Raw genomic sequence first — 24,666 nt, forward strand, 5'->3', positions numbered from 1 at the left:
CAAGATCTGCCCCGGAAACGAGGACTACCACCATAATCAGTCTAAATCAAAGTCGTTGCCATGGAAACTCGAAAAAATTTAAAAAATTTAAAATCCCAAACTATCAAAAGGCACCACTTTACCACTAGATCTATCTATGTGCCAAGTTTGGTGAAAAAATATGGTACGGTTTTCAAGATCTGCTCTGGAAACGAAATGTGACGGACGGACGGCACCCATTCCTATATCCCCGTTCCACTTCATGGCGGGGGATAATAATACATGGCAAATATGCAGAACTTGCTTACAAGGTCACCTTTGTATCCCAAGTACCAAGTTGTTCGGCTTGTCCCTGATACTTTCCTGCTATTTTTTGCATACAAGTGTTTGTAATATATACATAACTTAGTAGCAGATCTTTTAATGATAAACATTTATTTGCACTTTTGTTTTACCATGATATAGTCTACATATATAATGTATCAACTAATAATTGAAATCTGTTTTATTTTTTCTGCTACATGGCTCCAGACAAGGGCTGTATGTACAAATGCAAATATGTGAGATAAGATGTATGAATTAAGGAACATACCTGATATCCCTGTATGGCCAAAGCTTTATTCAAATGTTACTTTATTATTTTGAGCAACATTCCCCTCAAACTCATTATCATCATGAACAAAACTAACTGCTGCTACATAAACTTTAGAGCATCTTATAAAAATTAACCCATGATATTCTTATATTTCTATTTAAGAAAATCAGATGTTCAGCCACTGCCTGTTGGCAAAAATGGAATCAGCTTTTCCAAAATGGAGCAACTGAGAGAGCACTAGTGAATGGATTAAATTACTTCGGGTGAATATGTATAAATGTTAGTACTTACTATAGTTATCTGGGTGTTCTGTTTTCAAATAGATTGTCTTGGACTAAATGCATTGATACTCTCAAGATAAAAGCCAATAAGGCTTTGTTTGCCATTAAACAATTGCAATTTCACTTTGTAAATATGCCAGTTAATATTTTATTTAAATTGTTTGATATTAAGATAAAGCCCATTCTTCTTTATGGTGCTGAGATCTGGGGCTGCAAAGGTAGTCAAATTGTCGAAACTTTTCATACTAAGTTTTGTAAATTTGTTTTAGGAGTTGGTAAATATGTATCAAGTACGGCAATATTAGCTGAAAGTGGAAGAAATGGTTTGCATGTGGATTATCATATGAAGTGTGTTAAATACTGGTGTAAACTGATTAGAATGAATGATGAAAGATATCCCCGACAGTGTTATTTGTTAATGAAGAAGCTGGATGAATGTGGTAGAATTACTTGGGCAACTCATGTTAAATATTTACTCGACATATATGGATTTGGTAATGTGTGGTACAAACAGAATATTGGTGATGTTAAGTGTTTCTTGCAGCTGTTTAGACAACGTTTGTTGGATTGCAACAAACAGAGTATACAGATGAAAATTTATGAGTCTCGTAAATTAAGGTATTATTCACACGTCAAGATATTATTGGATATGGAATATTATGTTACAGCTTTCAGAAATAGAGACCATAGACGTATGATGTGCTTGTTGCGATTAAGTGAATTGCCTATACGGAGTAATCTGGGCAGAAGAGAGGATATTGATTCTTCACAACGCTTTTGTCGGCTATGTAACAATGGTTGTATTGAGGACGAAGTCCATTTTGTGTTTGTCTGCCCGTTTTACGCAACATTAAGACAAAAGTTTATCCCTGTAAGATTCTATAGCAATCCATGTATTAAGACTTTTAGTAATCTCTTAAATAGCAAAAATGACTGTATACTCAGAAATGTAGCTAAGTATGTGAAGGAAGCCCTATTATTACGTACCAAGTCGTAATATTATACCCTAAGATTGTTTGCAATGTAGATTGTCTCAATTGTATATTACTATATAGAACTGAAATGTACATGGGCCTATGGCCTCCCATACATGAATAAACACACTGAATAAACATATATAATGTATCAACTAATAATTGAAATCTGTTTTATTTTTTCTGCTACATGGCTCCAGACAAGGGCTGTATGTACAAATGCAAATATGTGAGATAAGATGTATGAATTAAGGAACATACCTGATATCCCTGTATGGCCAAAGCTTTATTCAAATGTTACTTTATTATTTTGAGCAACATTCCCCTCAAACTCATTATCATCATGAACAAAACTAACTGCTGCTACATAAACTTTAGAGCATCTTATAAAAATTAACCCATGATATTCTTATATTTCTATTTAAGAAAATCAGATGTTCAGCCACTGCCTGTTGGCAAAAATGGAATCAGCTTTTCCAAAATGGAGCAACTGAGAGAGCACTAGTGAATGGATTAAATTACTTCGGGTGTATTAAGTATGGGAAATTTACTCCAAGTCTGATACATGTTTCTGATTGAAATATTCATAAGCATATATTTAATATCAAGTTTCCCCTATTAAGGGCCCCTGACACTTACTTAGGAAATTTCATGCTAACTTATTTGTGATGGACACACAAGATTGATTGCACACCTAAAAACTGTTCTCCAGCAAGAATGGAGGTTATTGGGGATGTTTATTGAGGTATGTAAATAGTGTGATATATCAATTATAAAATTCCTTTTAATTGACATAGGGAACTGATTAGGGACCTACCATGCGATATCGGGATGGGTTACATTATTTGCATATCAATTATCATTACATATAATTCAATTTACTTATTTACACATATGATACTCTCATCAATTTACTTATTAACAGGTGTCAAGACTTGAAATAATATATACACGCATGTATGGAGGTGCATGTGAACAGGATATTAGTTATTCTATTATTCCATTACGTTATCAATAACTTGTTTTGACACACTTGTGAAGTTCATTACTTGTAATTGTCAGAGTACATAAAATTACTTATAATATGCACACTGACTTTTTTTCTATCATTTGTAAACAGAAGCTGAGGAGGAAGCCTGCAGCTGGGGTCTTACAAGTCACAGACAAGGACATGGTGACCCATGTAAAAGAATGGCTTCGAGTTCCAGGAGCAAGGCTTAGAAATAACGCATAATGAAAGTGTAATGAAAAACAGAGATGCAGATAGGGTATCTGCAAACAAAAGTGCTGCATTGCAAAGGAACAAGGAAATCCAAAAAGTTGGTGTTGACAACTTATTTTTCACAGGGTTATGACCCTTGCTAGATGTTTTTAACTTGGTACATATACTGCCAGGTTCTCTTGGACACTACTGAAGTTATTAATGAAACTTTCCATGCTTATCTAAAGTACAAACTCCAAAAGATGGTTTTAAGAACATTTTTGGTATTGGAGTTATGGCCTTTGCTTCATGCTTTTTGAACTTGATGGAATGGGGGAAACAAGTTTATCTCTCCTACCATTGAAGCCACATAATTGAAATTTTGCAGGCCAATTTGAGGAGTATATGTTTTAGACTGAGTTTTAAAACTGGTTTTGAGAATGTATGTTTCACACCCACCTTGTGACAGGTAGTAACACTGTTTTCTTGTAAATAATAATAAAATTTATCATTCTATTCTGCTCTTTGTGTTTAATTATAAGTATAACTACACATGTATTAGGGTACATAAAAACAGTACTAAACTAGTGTACATGGTGTTAGCATTTTGATTGTTTTGTACAGCTAGACGTAATCATATTACTTACGGTTGGTTTTCAAACTCTTGTGTAAGTATAAACCATGATCAAATTTAATTTAGTTTTTCCTTTTCTCTTTGTAATGTAACTTTAACATCAGACACTACACTTGGAAAAGTTCTATTGTGGCATCATTTACATGAAATATTAGGATGAGATGTTACTGCAGGCAACTACTTTACAGAACATCAGCCTATTTAAGACAATGGCAGATGAAAAAACTAACTAAGCATGAGGAAAAAAAATAAAGTTTGGATGCTTTGACTATTTTTGTAGATATCGATCATTCTGAATGATACTTGCAAGTTGTTAGCCATTTGTTTCATACTTCATGGATTTATTTCGAAGAAAATCAAGAATTGCCATCAAATATTATGAAAGGTAAAAATACTGAACATCCCAACTGCCATTGTAAATGGGCAAAGAAGAGAAAAAGTGATGAACTCTGAATGACCAATGCTTGAGTGGTGATAGGATTTGAGAGGTTGGACAAGGCTGATTCTAAACCAATTAATTACTGTCGAGCTAATGTCAACCCAATGCTGCATCGATACTTATTATCGACGTTGGACCAATGTCAATCCGATGCTGAGTCGATAATTATTTACGACGTCGGGCCGATGTTGATTCGATGAGCAAAACTTCATCAGCCCGACAATGTTTGCCAATATTGGGCCAGTGCAGTGCCGATGAAGTTTGCCGACGTTGGGCCAATGTCGATCCAATGAGCAAAACTTGAGTTTATGATGTAGCCAACGTTGGGCTGATGCAAGGCCAATTATGGCGTGCTACCTGGGGATACATTCCTCGAACAAGGAAGCTGCCTAAAATTATACATATAAATTTGGTAGGTTGTACTTATGATATTTGCATTTTGTTTTCCTTCATTTGCTGTAGCATTGAACAGATTCATTCTTGTTATTCTACGTCTTGCTTGGGGATTTCTTCAATTTGCGATAGACGTTGTTTTCACAGTACAAGTCTTTTCCTTTATAAGCGTGTATATATTAAAATCAATTTGTAAAATGTGATTCACTCAGGCATTTTATTTAACAGATCGACTAAAAATGATAAAGACGGTCAAAAGGGCTTAAAAACATTGCAATAGATTAATTATGCTTGGATTAGAAGCCAACAATACTTTGTAGTGGTTTTTGCTTGGTAATATGATCTCTGTTATCTGTCTTAAAGATCCACCATCCCTAGGCCCCTCTGCATAAGGACCAGCACTGATTCTGTTAATGGAATGTCATTTTGTAACTTGAAACTCCACAATCTCTGCTCAGATCCAAGCACATTCTGACCACTAAAGGATATAGTAAATATAGAAATGTACTTTTAATCCTAACATTTTCAGTCTCTTGGTGATGATATTAAACATAAAAATGTTTGGAATTCATGGACATATTTTTCTGTCAGTTTGTAAATTAACTGAATATTTAGCCATTAAATACATTTCGTAAGTGAAAATTTTGAACAATTTTGACTGTAGAAATATAAATGCCATAAAATAAGCAATGCCCAGGTGAAATATTGTGTTTCAAATCAAAATAGTGTAAACGAAAATCGCACAATTACCAAGCAAGTGATTTATCAAAACTTTGTCACCATTACCAATGCTACCCACATACACTGTATAGATATCTACATTTCCTTATCATTTCCAAAACTGTATTTCATTTTGTTGATCAATGTCACTATACGTCCTTATACTATCAATAAAAGTGACAAATTTGCTTACAAATGGCACAGCAAATGTTGCGAACTAATCTAGATTTCTGTTATATCATCCAGGTACTCACGGGTAAAAAAAAATAACAAAGGCAACAACCAGCCCCGGGGAATTGCTTTAGATCAGTGCCCCTTTAAGAAGCTATTTTCAGCAGATGAAATCGAGATTTTTGAATATACAATCTCTTTTTTAGTTATTCTTATTTTGTTTAATTTTCTGACATGAATTTCCCAAACCATGTGCTTTCACTGATGTCAGCCTGGGTGGAAATAGATGTTACCTCGAGTCTCTACAAAATATTTCGTCAAAAAGACTTCCACACATTTAAAGGGGCACTGATCTAACGCAATTCCCCGGGACTGGTTGTTGCCTTTGTTATTGTTTTTTCCCAGTGAGTACCCGGATGTAGAGCAGAAATCTAGACTAGTTCGCGACCTCTGCTGCGCCATTCGTAAGCGCATTAGTCACTTTTATGGGTAGTAATAAGGGCGTATGGTCACATTGATCAACAAAATGAAATACAGTTTTCGAGATAATAAGGAAATGTAGGTATCTTTGTGGGTAGCATCGGTAATGGTGACGAAGTTTTGATAAGTCACTTGCTTGGTAATTTTGCGATTTTCGTTTACACTATTTTGACTTGCAACACTAAGTAAATATTTCACCTGAGCATTGCTTTTTTTATAGTGTGTATATTTTTTTACTGTGAAATGTGTAACAAATTTATTAAACGTCTAAATATTCAGTTATTTTACAAAGTGACTGAAAAACATTTCCATCTGTATTATTATGATAACGAATTCCAAACATTTTGATGTTTAATGTCATCACCAAGAGACTGAAAATGTTACGTTGAAAAGTACATTTCTATGTTGTTTGGCTTCTAATAATCTGTTGTGATGTTTGTAGGCCCTTTTGATCGTCTTAATCAATCTACACAGACTTTTTAGTCAAAATGACTGAAATATTTACACATTTTATAAATTGCCTGAGAGAATCACATTTTACAAATTGACGGTAATATATACACGCTTACAAAGGAAAAGACCTGTGAAAACAATGTCTGTCGCGCATTGAAGAATTTCCCAACCAAAACGTAGAGAAACAAGAACGAATCGGTTCAAATGAAGGAAAACAAAATGCAAACATCATAATTACAACCTACCAAAGGTATGTGTATAAATTTTAGGCAGCTTCCTTGTTCGAGGAATGTATCCGTAGAATATCCATACAAAGGAACAATATCCCACTCGTCTGCAGCTGTACAAAAAAAACTTATTCGATGTCACGTGTCTCAGTAACAATCAAATATTTTAAAAGATATATATCGTTTCGGGATATTATAACCCGTGTTCGTTTCTCAACAGATCACTTGGATTTTTTCAGGTGTTTTACATAGGTGTCAAGTCTAAATGGTCGGCTGAGAAAGCCCACGTGACAACTATTTTCATAACGTCCACGGTTCCTAAAAAATACATTGAGTGATAGATAACAATGATCAATCAATCAACGTATTATCAGTTAACCCTTTGAACAAAGTATGTTGTTTTTACATCGGCACTTCACGCCATGATATGAGTGTATTCCCTTTGTTTTAGTAAACCTAGACATGTAAACACTCACTCTTGACATATCCACTGTGCAAGATAACAGTGATTAATCAATCAACGTATTTTCTGTTAATCCTTTGATGACTAGGAACGATCCGTTGATTTACAAAATAAAATAAATCAACTGATCATTCATCTCTTGCTGGGCTGCCACGTGCATATTACATAACACACATTTCACCTCACTTCAAACCTGGATTTAGATTGAATAATTACCCCCAGACACAATAAATGCCAAATGGGAACCTTTGTCAGGTAATCTAAGTGGTGCTGCCACTAATTGTACCTGTAATAAATTCATTAACTGAGCATCAAGTGAATGACGACAAATACACAAGTGTAGGTTATACGAGAACACGTGGATGACAACAAGGGAGTAGTAATCGTATTATCGACGCAAGCCGAAAGCTCAGCTCCGCTGTTCTTTTTGTCTGCTGGTTTAGGCTGAAGAAATTAATTAACATGCGCCCTTTGTCGAAATCTTTATAGATCACAGTTAACCAATCAGTGTTTATGCAAAAGTGCGTAAAACAAATACTGCCTCCAGCCTCCAAGTTTATTGAGCTGTCCTTACAGACAGTAGACCAGTCTCTGGTCACGCTCAGTTGCGTTGCGTATCATCCGGGTACTCACGGGGGAAAAAACAATAACAAAGGCAACAACCAGTCCGGGGAATTGCGTTAGATCAGTGCCCCTTTAACTCCTACTTTAAATTTTTATTTTAACCCTGTATTTAAAATAGGGTTTCGAGGCAGGGGTTACGGACGGAAGTTTTACCACGTACAGTATTCGGATACTTAGGCAGTACAATCTATAAACATGAGTTGTTGTAAATGACTTATAGTGACTTACCGACGATAGGTCCATACTGCAATGACACAATCGCTATCAGTTGTAGAAAGTGGTTCATTTTCTCTAAACGGGAACTGACACTCCACTCTTTCGTTGGAAGGTTTGGAGCCAAAGATTTCACTTGTGTTAGTCAGTATCCATACCTTTGACTACCTTCCGATAGTGTCGAAACACTCAAGAGATGACCCTGCACATCACGGCTGAGAACAACATACAACATTGTATAGTATGGGACCGCCTGAGAGTTGGGCCAAGAAAACCGGACCGGACCGGGCCATCGGATAGTACTAAAAATGGATTGCAGATTATTAAAACGTAAGGTGCAAACCCGGGCAAATGCACTAGTATATCAAGTGTCCACAAATACAGATGAATGTGTGTACAGATAGGTGTGTATAGATATGTATGTGTCTATATAAATAGTTATACATATACACACAAATATATGTATGTGTGTCTGCATGTGTGGACCAAACATTTTTGTGTAAAACAAGAAACTCGAAGAAACTATAACCTTATTAATGTGAAACGTAAATGCATTTTCTCGTTCTTGCAATAAACTATGATAGGGATACATTTTCAGTTAGATGTGCATGCCAATCAATGAACTGTGCAAATGAAAATGATAGACATCGTTTCTGTTCATAATCCGCCACGTATTCAACCAAACACTGCAGTTTGAATGTGTTCTACAAAACTGTCTAGGACATATCTGAAGTATACTTTAGCTGAAGGAATTGACCTAAAATCAAACTGTATATCCAAGAAGAATCGAGATTGGTGATTCCCTGGCGTTGACGTTTCACGTCCCATTAATCAACGTGAGGTTTTTTAGGTGGATATTCACAAATTTTAAAGGGACTGAAGTGTTAATAACTGCTTATCAACTGTCGTCAACAATTTCGAGGCCTGTTAAATTTACCACCCCCCCCCCCCCCCCCCCCACCACCCCCACCCCCCACCATCCACCCCCCCACCCCCCCATATAGATAACACGGTTTAGCCACAAAACTAAAGTGTCTACATACTCATAAGTTAAGCATGTATTTAAAGATCATTCACTCAAGAGTTAAACATGCTTTACCTAATGTGTTGATTATTCCTGATCACTATTATGCCTTATTCCCTTGCAATGTCGCAACAAATAAATAATTTGTTGCAGCCATTACATAGCGTGTGAAGGTGTTTCAGTAATCACAGGCTACGCCGGGTTGTGAGAGTGATATTTGTTTATTCCGTGAATAGTAGTTGAAGACACTCTGTAATAACAATAATTACACAATTATAATTGCATTACATACTAGAATGTAACGCCTGGTAAACACGTATCATCTTCATTATCAAAGTACAGAAAAACACATTATTACACAATAATACAATATTATACAGGTGACTTTAGATGATCACGTGTTCACATAGAGAATATCATATCAACACATGACATGATACTGAAACAAACTAAACAATGAATGCAATGAAGCCCACCCTATGTGTGACACGCGAGTGTGTCCACGCACCCAGCATGCAGCCAACATTCAGTATTTTGGCTCATGTTGGCTGCTGGGTGCCTTATAAGCTGAGGTGACATGGGGCTTAATGTCGCGTATAAGATTATTGCACTTATATAGCGACGTGCATGCACGTGTGTACGTGTACATGTGTGTGTGTGTGTGTGTGTATGTACTAGTCATGTACTAGTCCGGACTGATGCCGATTTATAGTGCTAGCTAACTGAGATACCATGCCGCAGTTTAACTTGAATATCCCACTCAGACACAGTACACTGATTCCGAGCCGACCAGTCCTTGTTTTAGCCCCTTTATGCCGAGCGTCAGACAGGGTAACAACAAGTACCATCTTTTAACGTCTTTTGGTATGACGGGGCCTGGGATCGAACCCCGTACCTTACGCTCTCCGGGCGGACGCACTACCACTAGACCACGGAGGCGGTCGAATACTATATAAAGGACAATACACTAATCAAATGTAATTCTCATCAATCAGATGTATATAAAGTGCTACCATCATTCAAAATGAAACATATATACATGGTTGTATCTATCACTATGTAGCTGCATACAATACCGGATGGTAAGACATATCAATCGCGCATCCGGCGTTTACACAATAAGGATTACTAGTCAGCAAGTTTACTGTTTTATTTGAACATATAGAAAACAACATATACGCACATGCATACAAGTTAAATCACAATACGTCCAATAAAGTGAAGCCTTTTATCAACATCGTCCCTATATAGGGCGGTCGGGTAGCCTAGTGGTTAAAGCGTTCGCTCGTCACGCCGAAGACCCGGGTTCTATTCCCGACATGGGTACAATGTGTGAAGCCCATTTCTGGTGACCCCCGCCGTGATATTGCTGGAATATTGCTAAAAGCGGCGTAAAACCATACTCACTCACTCACTCGTCCCTATATATATACCAGAAATACGTTTGTACAGGATTGACCGATGCGAGTAAATCACGCCAAGACACTACATGTGTACCATGTACTAGCAGAGAGAGAGAGAGAGAGAGAGAGAGAGAGAGAGAGAGATTACATACTGTTATAAATATTTGGGATTACATTTCACAAATAAACTGTCTTAGCGTACCCATGCATTACAAGCTTCCACTAAAGAATTACAAAATATTCCGCAGATGCATGATCCTAGTCGGAACGAACAAAGACTTCTGACAGAGACAATGTTGAGAGTGAAGAGGGAGAATAGTTCGTTTTAAATACGATTTTCTGTGGTCTTTTCAAGTAGTAATTGGGTAGATTAAATACTGTTTTATAGATCTAAACACATTTCATTATATATCTGGTTTGTTTTAATTGATTTTGGCGACCCGGGTAAGGTGGTAGAAGACTTTAGATACAATCCTCTAAGATGAGAGAGAAAATTGACTTCCTCTTAATACCTTGCGTGTGTGCACTTATATTTACTGCCGTATATCGTGTAATTGTATCTTCGAATATAGTAAGACAAAGTTGTTCCGAGCAGATGGAAATTTGTATGACCAATGTTGAAAGTATTCGATTTCAATTCCTAATTCGTTTAACGATTCCGCTTTTAATGTAACCGGCTCGACCACGCTCACAGACCGCTTCACTTCCTGTTTTTATAGTGATTTACTCCCAATTACTTAATTATGTTTCAGATTTGTGGTGTGTTATTACTTACTTATGTCACAAATGTACGTTGAATAAATAGCATGTAATTATGATCGCCTATAATGAAGTATTTAGCCAAGAAGTACGTTGGCCCGGCCCGGCCCGGCCCGGCCCGACTTGAAGCAAAGCGTCTGTAGCGACCAGAACTGGGATACGACCAGAACTGGGATAAACACCGTAGAGAATTATATCTGTGGCATGCAACTATGTGTTTAATTGACAAACATTTAAAAAGAGCAAAATCAGGCAACAATGCAGTTTACCGGGCGCAGCCCGAGCTCTACCATCCGCTCAATTACCGCGCTATAGTGCCACCGCTGTCTCGTTATACCGTTACCGTGCCTCACGCTCTGGTGACTCTCGCTTCACGATCCAACACCCGTTTTCGATCTTAGGGAAACTTACACATCTTTACAATCCAACACCCCTTTTCGGTCTTAGGGAAACTTACACGTCTTTACGATCCAACACCCGTTTATTGGTCTTAGGGAAACTTACACGTCTTTACGATCCAACACCCGTTTATCGGTCTTAGGGAAACTTACACGTCTTTACGATCCAACACCCGTTTTCGGTCATTAGGGTTAGCCTGCTTTGGGCAAGGGTGAGCCATAAATTCTTACCTTTACAAGCGTTAACCCTTTTAATCCCATTGGTGGGTCATGCTAACAAAAACAATTGCGGGTGTGGTTTCAAGAAAACATGAATGGGAGCGCGGACCGTGACGTCATACGCATGCGCAATTCATTGTTTACTGATTACGCGAGCATGTCAATGGGGATTCTAATGACCCGTTGAACGAGCACTGATTACATGTGATAGCTCCTGTGGTCCAGTGGTAGAGCGTCGGCTAATTAACGCATTAATTAGCAGAACCGGTGAGCCGGCGAAGCGCGTTCGAGCCCCCACAGAGCTAATTGGATCTGAAAAAGTGCGCCCGGTAAAGTGCACTACTCCCCAAAATCATCTGCACTTCTTGTGTTTTGTATTTTTACTCCGTTCTGCAAAGTGCGCCAATGGCAATGCTACTGACTCGATGCCCGACATTTGCAGCTAAATATAGCAGCGTATAAAAGTGGTAATGCGGAACTAAAGCGGAATACAATTTCTTCTTTTTATGCATATTGCTCATGACAAAATGCAATTCCTATAAAAATGGTCGCGTTGCTTATTATCTGTAATTACTGCCCATTGCCCTGTTTAATTTCTAACCATGATATCAGTCCCAAATGTATTATTTAATTGTCTATCATATCATAACCTTTGTGAGGTGGTGACATGTTTAATAACAGAGTAAATTTTCTGTTAAATAGATATCTTGGCCACTTCTGAACACAGTGTTTCCTACAAAATAGCAAAAGCCAAATGAAAATAAAATTATTCTCTAATTTATGTATTTTAAAGTTGTTATGCCACTCATTGGTGGGGATACAAGCGTAATAATTCAAGTTCCTAGGATGTTTGTGTTATGCAATTTTGCAAGAGTTATGAGAGTTGGACATATTTCTTCTCATACACAGTAAAACAGCAGGTAAATGTCTAGGAATAAATACTCATGACATTGTACAATAGGCCATGATGTTCACAAAATATATGTGGGAGGGTATGTACATCAATATAATAATATTAATTATTTTGAATATAACTAAGTGTGTCATTAAACATCAAACAATGAATACTCAACATGTCAGAGTTGAAAGGGGTACAGTTAAATTTGTACTGTTCAAGGGATTTCTAAGCAACAACACCTCACAGCCCTCTGGCAACTGATGTGTGTATTTTTGTTTGTATTCTCAAGTCCCAAAGTCATTTTTTGTAAATATTACTATCATTAGCATGTTAGATTTTAGTGGTAACAATTAATAAAAATCACTCCATTTGATTATTGTGTACATGATGATAAAAGCAACTATTTTCTTATATTAATGGTGGAGGTACATGTAACTGCTTCCAGGCATAGCAGATGCAGGATGTGAGAAAGTTTGTGCTTCATCTTAGAAGTCTAACTTAAAAAATAAAAGAAACTAATTACATATAGAAATATTAGAGTAGAAATTGTTGAAAAAGATTTCTCTTGTTAAAAAAACATTTCTTTAATGTTCCTTTGATTCACCCACCACACTATTCTTTTTCTCATTGATTTAAAGGAAAAAATACATATGTAATACCCGGTATGACAAAATCTCCTTCCTGGTCAGTATTAAAATAACTGGGAAACTCATTGAACCATTCCTGGTAGGTTATTGACATAAAAACGTTGAAGCTTTCATAACCGTTTTGCCAGCAAAATGTCCTCATATTTCTGGGGAGACGATATGGAATCTAAATGATATTATTTAATATGATTGAAATATTTAGAAAGGTTTTAAAATTACCAACTTAAGACAGATAACATATATTTAATAAATCCATTACTAATAGAGAACTGAACTTGTTATCTCATGCTCTGTAACCATTGACATTAAAATTTGCAAGACAAAGCAACAGTAAGAGTTATCCTCCCTTTACAACTTGATCAAAATGGTCGTCTGGTCCTTGCTGTTGAAGGCCAAGTGGCTGAAGTTTCTAAGATAATATTTCTTTGAGAGACGAGAATGTGTAGGTAAGTCATTATACCTTTACTTTTTACCTTTTTTCTGTGGTTTCTATCAAGGCAGGTACAGACCTAGCACAATGTCATGCATTGTGCAGTCAGTCCCTCCATGATGATCAGTTAGCCTATTACAGGTGTGAAGGGGACGAAGCTTTTTTTTAAACTATGTAGTTTCATATGCACAGCTTATTGTCAAAGTACATGTTTCTCAAAGGTTGTAAATGTGAATGACAATGTTCAGAAAACAAAACTCTCAAGATTCCTTTCATTCTTGAAAGCATTACATTTATGCCACTTCTGGTTGAGGGGATGTGAGTAATAATATAGTCAACAATCTCTTAACATTAGCAATATTGACCCATAGCATTCAGATTCTCCTCACAGGTTTGAAATGTTATTTACTATCAACAGCCAAGAAGAAATCTTAAGATTTCATTAATAGTAGATTTTAAAGGTGTTATCCCATTTCTGGTCAAGGTTATATGAATAATAATATAGTAAAAAAAATCTTTTAAAATTAGAAATCTTGACTCAAAGTGTTGAGGCTTTGTCCACAGGTTTGAAATGTTATTTACTGTCATCAGCCAAGAAGAAATCTTAAGATTTCATTAATTGTAGATTTTAAAGGTGTTATCCCATTTCTGGTCAAGGTTATATGAATAATAATAATATAGTAAAAAAATCTCTTAAAATTAGAAATCTTGACTCAAAGTGTTGAGGCTTTACTCACAGGTTTGAAATGTTATTTACTATCATCAGCCAAGAAGAAATCTTAAGATTTCCTTAATTGTAGATTTTAAAGGTGTTATCCCATTTCTGGTCAAGGGCAGATGAGTGATGATATAGTAAAAAATCTCTTAAAATTAGAGGGGGCACAGGTGGCCGTGTCGTCTAAGGCGCCGCGATTCACTGTGCAGAGTTGCGTCCCTTTGATCCGCCAGCAACCTATGATGGTTGGTTCAAATCCCGGTTCACCCCAATAATGCTTCTAGGTTTGTCAGCACCATCACTTCGTTCGGGCTTTCCTCCCACATTAAGCTGACACACCGTGATATAACTGGAATAATGTTAAAAGCGGTGTTAAACCCAACTCACTTAAAAATTAGAAATATTGACCCATTGCATTCAGATTCTGCTCACAAGCTAGAAATGTGCTTTGCTATCAGCAGCCAAGAGAAAATCTTAAGATTTCATTAATTGTAGATTTTAAAGGCGTTATCCCATTTCTGGTCAAGGTTATATGAATAATAATATGGTAGAAAATCTCTTAGAATTAGAAATATTGACCCATTGCATTCAGATTCTGCTCACAAGTTTCAAATGTTATTTACTATCAGTAGTCATGAAGAAATCCTCAGATTCCGTTAACTGAAGATTTTATAGGTGTTATCTCATTTCTGGTCTAGGGGATATGAGTAATAAAATAGCAAAAAATCTTTTAAAATTAAAAATATTGGTCAATAGCATTCAGATTCTGCTCACAAGTTAGAAATGTGATTTACCATCAGTAGCCAAAAGAAAATCTTAAGATTACCTTAATTGTAGAGTTTAAAGGTGTTATCCCATTTTTGGTCAAGGCAAGATAAGTAAGGATATAGTCAAAAATCTCTTAAAATAAGAAATATTGACCCAAAGCACTCAAATTCTGCTCACATGTTTGAAATATGATTTACTATCATCAGCCAAAAGAAAATCTTAAGATTCTATTATTTGTCGAGTTTGTAGGTTTTATCCCATTTCCGGTCAAGGTGATATGAGTATTAATATAGTAGAAAATCTCTTAAAATTAGAAATATTGTCCTATTACATTAAGATTCAGTCCACAAGTGTGAAATATTATTTACTATCATCAACCGAGAAGAAATCTTTAGATTCCATTAATTGTAGATTTTAAAGGCATTATCCCATTTCTGTCGAGGTGATATGAGTCATAATATAGTCAAAAATCTCTTAAAATTAGAAATACTGACCCATTACATTTAGACCTTTGTTCATAGGTTTGAAATGTTATTTACTATCATCATCCGACAAGAAATTAGAAATCTTGACTCAAAGTATTCAGGCTTTGCTCACGGGCTAGAAATGTTATTTACTATCATCGGCCAAGAAGAAATCTTAAGATTCCATTATTTGTTGAGTTTATAGACTTTATCCCATTTCTGGCTGAGGGGAGATGAGTAATGATATTGTAAAAAATCTCTTAAACTTAGAAATATTAACCCATTACATTTAGACCTTTGTTCATAGGTTTGAAATGTTATTTACTATCATCAACCGACAAGAAATCTTAAGATTCCATTAATTGTAGATTTTAAAGGCATTATCCCACTTCTGGTCAAGGTTATATGAGTCATAAAATAGTCAAAAATCTCTTAAAATTAGAAACACTGACCCATTACATTAAGATTCTGTCCACAAGTGTGAAATATTATTTACTATCATCAACCGAGGAGAATTCTTAAGATTCCATGAATTGTAGATTTTAAAGGCATTATCCCACTTCTGGTCAAGGTGATATGAGTCATAATATAGTCAAACATCTCTTAAAATTAGAAATACTGACCCATTACATTTAGACCATTGTTCATAGGTTTGAAATGTTATTTACTATCATCAACCGACAAGAAATCTTAAGATTCCATTAATTGTAGATTTTAAAGGCATTATCCCACTTCTGGTCAAGGTGATATGAGTCATAAAATAGTCAAAAATCTCTTAAAATTAGAAACACTGACCCATTACATTAAGATTCTGTCCACAAGTGTGAAATATTATTTACTATCATCAACCGAGGAGAATTCTTAAGATTCCATTAATTGTAGATTTTAAAGGCATTATCCCACTTCTGGTCAAGGTGATATGAGTCATAATATAGTCAAAAATCTCTTAAAATTAGTATTATTGACCCATTACATTAAGATTCTGTTCACAAGTGTGAAATATTATTTACTATCATCAACCAAGAAGAAATCTTAAGATTCCATTAATTGTAGATTTTAAAGGCATTATCCCATTTCTGGTCAAGGTGATATGAGTCATAAAATAGTCAAAAATCTCTTAAAATTAGAAACACTGACCCATTACATTAAGATTCTGTCCACAAGTGTGAAATATTATTTACTATCATCAACCGAGAAGAAAGCTTTAGATTCTATTAATTGTAGATTTTAAAGGCATTATCCCATTTCTGGTCAAGGTGATATGAGTCATAATATAGTCAAAAATCTCTTAAAATTAGAAATACTGACCCATTACATTTAGACCTTTGTTCATAGGTTTGAAATGTTATTTACTATCATCAACCGACAAGAAATTAGAAATCTTGACTCAAAGTATTCAGGCTTTGCTCACGGGCTAGAAATGTTATTTACTATCATCGGCCAAGAAGAAATCTTAAGATTCCATTATTTGTCGAGTTTATAGACTTTATCCCATTTCTGGCTGAAGGGAGATGAGTAATGATATTGTAAAAAATCTCTTAAACTTAGAAATATTAACCCATAGCATTCAGAATCTGCTCACAAGCTAGAAATGTGATTTACTATCCGCAGCCAAAAGAAAATCTTCAGATTCCGTTAACTGTAGATTTTATAGGTGTTATCCCATTTCTGGTCGAGGGGATATGAGTAATAAAATAGCAAAAAATCTCTTAAAATTAGACATTGACCCATAACACTCAGGTTCTGCTCACAAGTTTGAAATGTGATTTACTATCATCAGCCAAGAAGAAATCTTAACATTCCATTTAGTGTAGATTGTATGATGATATTGTGTATAAAATGTCCTAGGTTGATTATGACCTGTGAACATCTGTATAGATTGATGTATTACCACCTTCCATGGATATGTGTATTTGTCTATTTCTAGACTTGCTAAAGCCAAACTGGGGAAAGTGGAAATTGATAGTTTATACTGAAGGGTTCATTGGTCTGTTGAGGGCTCAAACAACTGAATACAGTCAAGCTACTGCTAGCACTGACCTGACACACTAGCCATAAACATGTCACAAGATGATTCCCTAATTACTACTGACTAGTTGTCTGTTCAGATCTCTTACTGCTCAGGAGATTGTTGATACTTGAATTCCAAGGAGGAACTATCTCTATGAAGGGTGTGAGAACCTCAGTGTAAATTTAAGCAAGGTCATTCGCTCATATTGTTAATGTTGTAGCAGAAAAAAATAATTTTACTTTACTGGAATTATTTGAATTATACCTTGCTTCAAACCATCCATTCTGTCATTAGCCTTAAATATGTACAAACCCATGTAATCCTGTGACACATTAAAAGCTGCTTCTTCAGCTCTCATTCTGTTTGATAAGATATTGATATGTTGTCGTATTATGTTCACGTCGCTGTCAGGGCGGCACCAAATAAATTGTGTGAGAATTCACCAATAAAAGGTAGCAATGCTCTCTTGGAGCGAGTTTGAGAACCAACAATTTGACCTTGAAGAATAATGTTTCTGATCAAAGTAACCCCTCCTAACATGTCTTTGAAAGTGTCATCATGTACGCGATAAGTAAAATTCAATATAGCCCTCATATTTTCTTCACAGGACATATGATTCGCCTGAAGACTAATTCTTACTAATACTTTGTGAACTCCTGAAGCAAAGACAAAAAGAAACTATTCTGCCTGACATAGATTATCAATATGTACATTTTACCTCAACATTCAAGTAGATCTCTACATTAACTATGGTAATAAGCAGTACTTCTTTGTTCTCATTTCATTTGCCAGGTACTATACTCAACAACAAAAGTTCCTGTGACACCAATATTTTAGTGTATTTTTCAAACAAGTGAAGTTTGGTTTTCAATATTGTAGTACATGTATGGAATCTAGTCACAAAAACGCAACTGCTACAGAAAAAGCATGCATTCGATGCAAAAGTTGACTTTTATGCAAGCCCCATGCATTTCACTACCCAAGAATGGGTATAAAAACATGTGTGTTAACTGGATTCCATGTGCATTGTTTAGCATCGTGCTGACAACAACCACTCAGAAAAACAACAAATTTACGCAATTATTCCACATTACGAAATGCCCCGCTTGTCCGAAAATGAGCGCCTGTGAGCAATTTGGTGTTTATGGCAACATTGGCAACAGACGATTGCAGTCAGAGACCATCCTCGCAGTGGCAGGCCATGCGTAACCAATAATCGACAAGACAACTGGATTTGAACAATACACCTACGAAATCGATTTCAGCCAGCAACAGTGACTGCAAGAAGCAAATATCTTCACAAACCGTACCTCACCACCTCAGATGTGCAGGGATTGTCGCCAGAAGACCCACCAGAAGTCCCATTTTGACAGGAAACCACCGTCAAGCATGTCTACACTGTTGTCAGCGTCTACGCTGGACGGCCATGCAGTGGGGACAAGTTCTATTCACTGACGAGTCTCGTTTTCACCTCAGCCAAAGCGATGGACGGATTCGTGTACCTACGTCAAGGTGAATGTTACTTCAATCGTTTTGTTATGGAAGAAGATTGGTTCGGGGGCGGCAGCATTATGGTATGGGGTGGGATTACAGCAAGACAGAGGACCTGTTTGATAGTGGTAAAGGGAAATCTCATTGGACAGCGCTACCGCGACGAGATCACTGGCCCTGTTGTTCTACCGTTTTGTCGTCGTCATGGCCCAGGCATTACCTTTCAACATGACAATGCCCGGTCTCATATTGTTCGACTTGTTCAGGATTCTCTTCAACAAACCAACGTAATTGTCATCCCCTGGCCGGCTCACTCCCCTGATCTCTCACCAATCGAGCACATGTGGGATGAGATGGATAGGCGCCTTCAACGTCAACCACGTGTTCCACAGACACAGCAGGAACTTCAAACATGCTCCAGCAGATATGGACAGATATCCCACATGACTTTGTGCGACGCCTGGTATATTCCATGAGACGAAGACGTGTTGCTTGCATTGCAGCCAGAGGTGGACACACACACTATTGATTTGTAAATTGACATTTTGGCATGTTCATGTTTTTTATGAAATCACACATTTTCTGAAGTCAATCAATCAATCTTTATTGTATGAAAGGCCATTGGCCCATATACACATTCAGATAAACAATATCATTTACAGCTGTACAGCGCATTATATAATTATTGGATAACCAATATGATGCTTGACATGTAATAGAAGTATTGTAATAACAGTGGTAATAACCACAGTGACAGCAGTAGTAGTATGAAATACAAAAGGAATACAAAAGGAATGGAATGGAAATATGAAGTTTTACGTCGCAAAGGCTTTCAGCCATAGCATGACGTTCAATACAAAAGGATCTATCAGTAATATACTCATCATGTCATGACAATTTGACAATTTAAATGTATATGCATTTCTAGTAGAAACAAACCGACAAAAATGAAATGTAGATACTCCTGATCTAGATGCGAAAGTTTCAAAACAACTAATTATTTCTAGACATATCGGATTTACTAAGTAATTTACTACGCACTCGTAGACTTTGATAGATGTATTGTAATATCTTAGTTAATTTTTGACTAGGGATACCATTAAAAGATAATATTTTGTTCATGTAATAGTGGTTCTTAGTGATATCAGGCATATATTTCAATCTTAGGTTGTCGTAATTTGGACATATAAACAAAAAGTGTAATTCGTTTTCAATATGGTTTTCGAAGAATGGACAAAAACGCATATCCTTAGAAATAGAGGAGAAGCGACCCCTGTTGCACATCAAATCATTTAACCCTAGCCTGAGTTTAATAAATGTGTCTCTAATTTTTCTCTCTGTTATAGTATGCAGGTAAACCTCTTGTGTTAGACAATATTTAAAGGTTTTATAGACGTCGTAGCGTGTACTGTTATCTAGTGACGACCTCCAGTTTTGAGTAAACATATCAATTGCTACCTGCTTAAAAGAGCTAAGAAAATACATTTTGTCTCCAACGCTTTGATTTAGCCAAACATATCCAAATCCGTGAGAGAAGAGTAAATGCTTAATGTTTGATGCCCAGGTTACGTAAGCAACACTATCACGATAGACAAGCATTTCGTAGCATTTTCTTGGGATTCGTTCCCGCGACATCTCTGTTATTTTGAGCCAGTATCTGAGTAAACGTGAATATGAACAAATATATAACGGGTATCTACCACATTCGCCATAGACCATATGACTTGGAGCTGATTCAGAAACATTTAGTATGACAAATTAAACCATTTGAACATTTACAGGAGTCTTTTATCTGTTGCAAACAGCAATTGTTTCAGATTTGGTAAAAAACATAACTTTGCATTAAATCTTATTTAATGTCACAGGAACTTTTGTTGTTCAGTATATATTATTACTTATATGGCCTCGACCAGAAAAAGGGAGAACACCTGTAAAATCTACAGTTAATGGAATCTTTAGATTTTCTTTCAGCTGATGATAGTAAATAACATTTCAAACTTGTGGACAGAATCTGAATGTAATGGGTCAATATTTCTAATTTTATGAGATTTTATACTGTATTATCATATAATGGGTAGGTTTCTCAGCAGAATAAAGCCAATGGATAAAAACGATATCCGTTGGGGTCATATGCGGATAGAGATGCAAATATCAAAGGTCAAGTTGGGACTACTTTCACTGTTTATAAACAAACATGGCATCGCCCTTGTCATTCAGCGATCAGAATCTGGAGAAATATCAATTACTATGTATTTAACAAGCCAAGGCTCGCTAAATACAATGTTTATTCCTAATACAGGATATTTACCATCCCCAAACACACTCGCGTGATAACCTCTATTTATCACTCATATCACCTCAACCATAAGTGGGGGTGGTCGGGTAGCCTAGTGGTTAAAACATTGGCTCGTGACGCCGAAGACCTGGGTTGATTCCCAATATGGGTACAATGAGTGAAGCCCATTTCTGGTGTCCCCCAGTGATATTGCTGGAATATTGGTAAGCAGCATAAAACCATAGTCACTTCCTCGCTCAACCATAAATGGAATAACACCTTTAACATCTACAGTTAATGGAATCTTAAGATTTGTTCTCGGCTGAAGATAATAAATAACATTTCGCACTTGTGAGTAGAATGTGAATGCAATGGGTTAATACTGTTAATTTTACAAGATTTTTGACTATATTAAGACTCATATTGCCTCGACCATAAATGGAATAATGCCATTAAAATCTACAATTAATGGAATCTTAAGATTTCTGGTTGGCTGCAGAAAGTAAATAACATTTCACACTTGTGAGCAAAATGTGAATGCAATGGGTCAATATTTCTAATTTTAAGAGATTTTTGACTTTTTTATGACTCATATCACCTTGACCAGAAGTGGGATAATGCCTTTAAAATCTACATTTAATGGAATCTTAAGATTTCTTGTTGGTTGATGATAGTAAATAATATTTCACACTTGTGGACAGAATCTTAATGTAATGGGTCAATATTTCTAATTTTAAGAGATTTTTTACTATATCATGACTTGTATCACCTTGACCAGAAGTGGGATAATGCCTTTAAAATCTACAATTAATGGAATCTTAAGATTTCTTCTCAGTTGATGATATTAAATAACATTTCAAACCTATGAACAAAGGTCTTAATGTAATGGGTCAGTATTTCTAATTTTAAGAGATGTTTGACTATATTATGACTCATATCACCTTGACCAGAAATGGGATAATGCCTTTAAAATCTACAATTCAAGGAATCTTAAGAATTCTCCTCGGTTGATGATAGTAAATAGTATTTCACACTTGTGGACAGAATCTTAATGTAATGGGTCAGTGTTTCTAATTTTAAGAGATTTTTTACTATTTTATGACTCATATCACCTTGACCAGAAGTGGGATAATGCCTTTAAAATCTACAATTAATGGAATCTTAAGATTTCTTGTCGGTTGATGATAGTAAATAATAGTGTATAGTGTATGATAGTGTAATGGGTCAATATTTCTAATTTTAAGAGATTTTTTACTATATCATGACTTGTATCACCTTGACCAGAAGTGGGATAATGCCTTTAAAATCTACAATTAATGGAATCTTAAGATTTCTTCTCAGTTGGTGATATTAAATAACATTTCACACTTGTGGACAGAATCTTAATGTAATAGGACAATATTTCTAATTTTAAGAGATTTTTGACTATATTATGACTCATATCACCTTGACCAGAAGTGGGATAATGCCTTTAAAATCTACAATTAATGGAATCTTAAGATTTCTTGTCGGTTGATGATAGTAAATAATATTTCAGACCTATGAACAAAGGTCTAAATGTAATGGGTCAATATTTCTAATTTTAAGAGATTTTTTACTATATCATGACTTGTATCACCTTGACCAGAAGTGGGATAATGCCTTTAAAATCTACAATTAATGGAATCTTAAGAATTCTCCTCGGTTGATGATAGTAAATAATATTTCACACTTGTGGACAGAATCTTAATGTAATGGGTCAGTGTTTCTAATTTTAAGAGATTTTTGACTATTTTATGACTCATATCACCTTGACCAGAAGTGGGATAATGCCTTTAAAATCTACAATTAATGGAATCTTAAGATTTCTTGTCGGTTGATGATAGTAAATAACATTTCAAACCTATGAACAATGGTCTAAATGTAATGGGTCAGTATTTCTAATTTTAAGAGATGTTTGACTATATTATGACTCATATCACCTTGACCAGAAGTGGGATAATGCCTTTAAAATCTACAATTCATGGAATCTTAAGAATTCTCCTCGGTTGATGATAGTAAATAATATTTCACACTTGTGGACAGAATCTTAATGTAATGGGTCAGTGTTTCTAATTTTAAGAGATTTTTGACTATTTTATGACTCATATAACCTTGACCAGAAGTGGGATAATGCCTTTAAAATCTACAATTAATGGAATCTTAAGATTTCTTGTCGGTTGATGATAGTAAATAACATTTCAAACCTATGAACAAAGGTCTAAATGTAATGGGTTAATATTTCTAAGTTTAAGAGATTTTTTACAATATCATTACTCATCTCCCCTCAGCCAGAAATGGGATAAAGTCTATAAACTCAACAAATAATGGAATCTTAAGATTTCTTCTTGGCCGATGATAGTAAATAACATTTCTAGCCCGTGAGCAAAGCCTGAATACTTTGAGTCAAGATTTCTAATTTCTTGTCGGTTGATGATAGTAAATAACATTTCAAACCTATGAACAAAGGTCTTAATGTAATGGGTCAGTATTTCTAATTTTAAGAGATTTTTGACTATTTTATGACTCATATCACCTTGACCAGAAGTGGGATAATGCCTTTAAAATCTACAATTAATGGAATCTTAAGATTTCTTGTCGGTTGATGATAGTAAATAATATTTCGCACTTATGAGCAGAATCTTAATGTAATGGGTCAATATTTCTAATTTTAAGAGATTTTTGACTATATTTTGACTCATATCACCTTGACCAGAAGTGGGATAATGCCTTTAAAATCTACAATTAATGGAATCTTAAGATTTCTTGTCGGTTGATGATAGTAAATAATATTTCAGACCTATGAACAAAGGTCTAAATGTAATGGGTCAATATTTCTAATTTTAAGAGATTTTTTACTATATCATGACTTGTATCACCTTGACCAGAAGTGGGATAATGCCTTTAAAATCTACAATTAATGGAATCTTAAGATTTCTTGTCGGTTGATGATATTAAATAACATTTCACACATGTGGACAGAATCTTAATGTAATAGGACAATATTTCTAATTTTAAGAGATTTTTGACTATATCATGACTCATATCACCTTGACCAGAAGTGGGATAATGCCTTTCAAATCTACATTTAATGGAATCTTAAGATTTCTTGTCGGTTGATGATAGTAAATAATATTTCACACTTGTGGACAGAATCTTAATGTAATGGGTCAAAATTTCCAATTTTAAGAATTTTTTTACTATTTTATGACTCATATCACCTTGACCAGAAGTGGGATAATGCCTTTAAAATCTACAATTAATGGAATCTTAAGATTTCTTGTCGGTTGATGATAGTA

The 24,666-nt window shown here is 35.5% G+C and overlaps 1 protein-coding gene across 1 annotated transcript in view; it reads right to left on the reverse strand.

Moving 5' to 3' along the window:
* LOC139441743 (uncharacterized) overlaps window positions 1-8,051 on the reverse strand; it is a 53,838-nt gene extending 45,787 nt beyond the window's left edge. The window contains exon 1 of the mRNA XM_071222528.1: window positions 7,863-8,051. Within this exon, the coding sequence (XP_071078629.1) occupies window positions 7,863-7,920 (58 nt within the window). The 5' untranslated portion in view covers window positions 7,921-8,051. The remainder of the gene's footprint in view (window positions 1-7,862) is intronic.
* Window positions 8,052-24,666: the final 16,615 nt, after the last annotated feature.

The sequence above is a fragment of the Haliotis cracherodii genome, unplaced genomic scaffold, assembly GCF_022045235.1.
Source record: "Haliotis cracherodii isolate W230 unplaced genomic scaffold, xgHalCrac1.p SCAF_43, whole genome shotgun sequence".
NCBI classification, from domain to species: Eukaryota; Metazoa; Mollusca; class Gastropoda; order Lepetellida; family Haliotidae; genus Haliotis; species Haliotis cracherodii.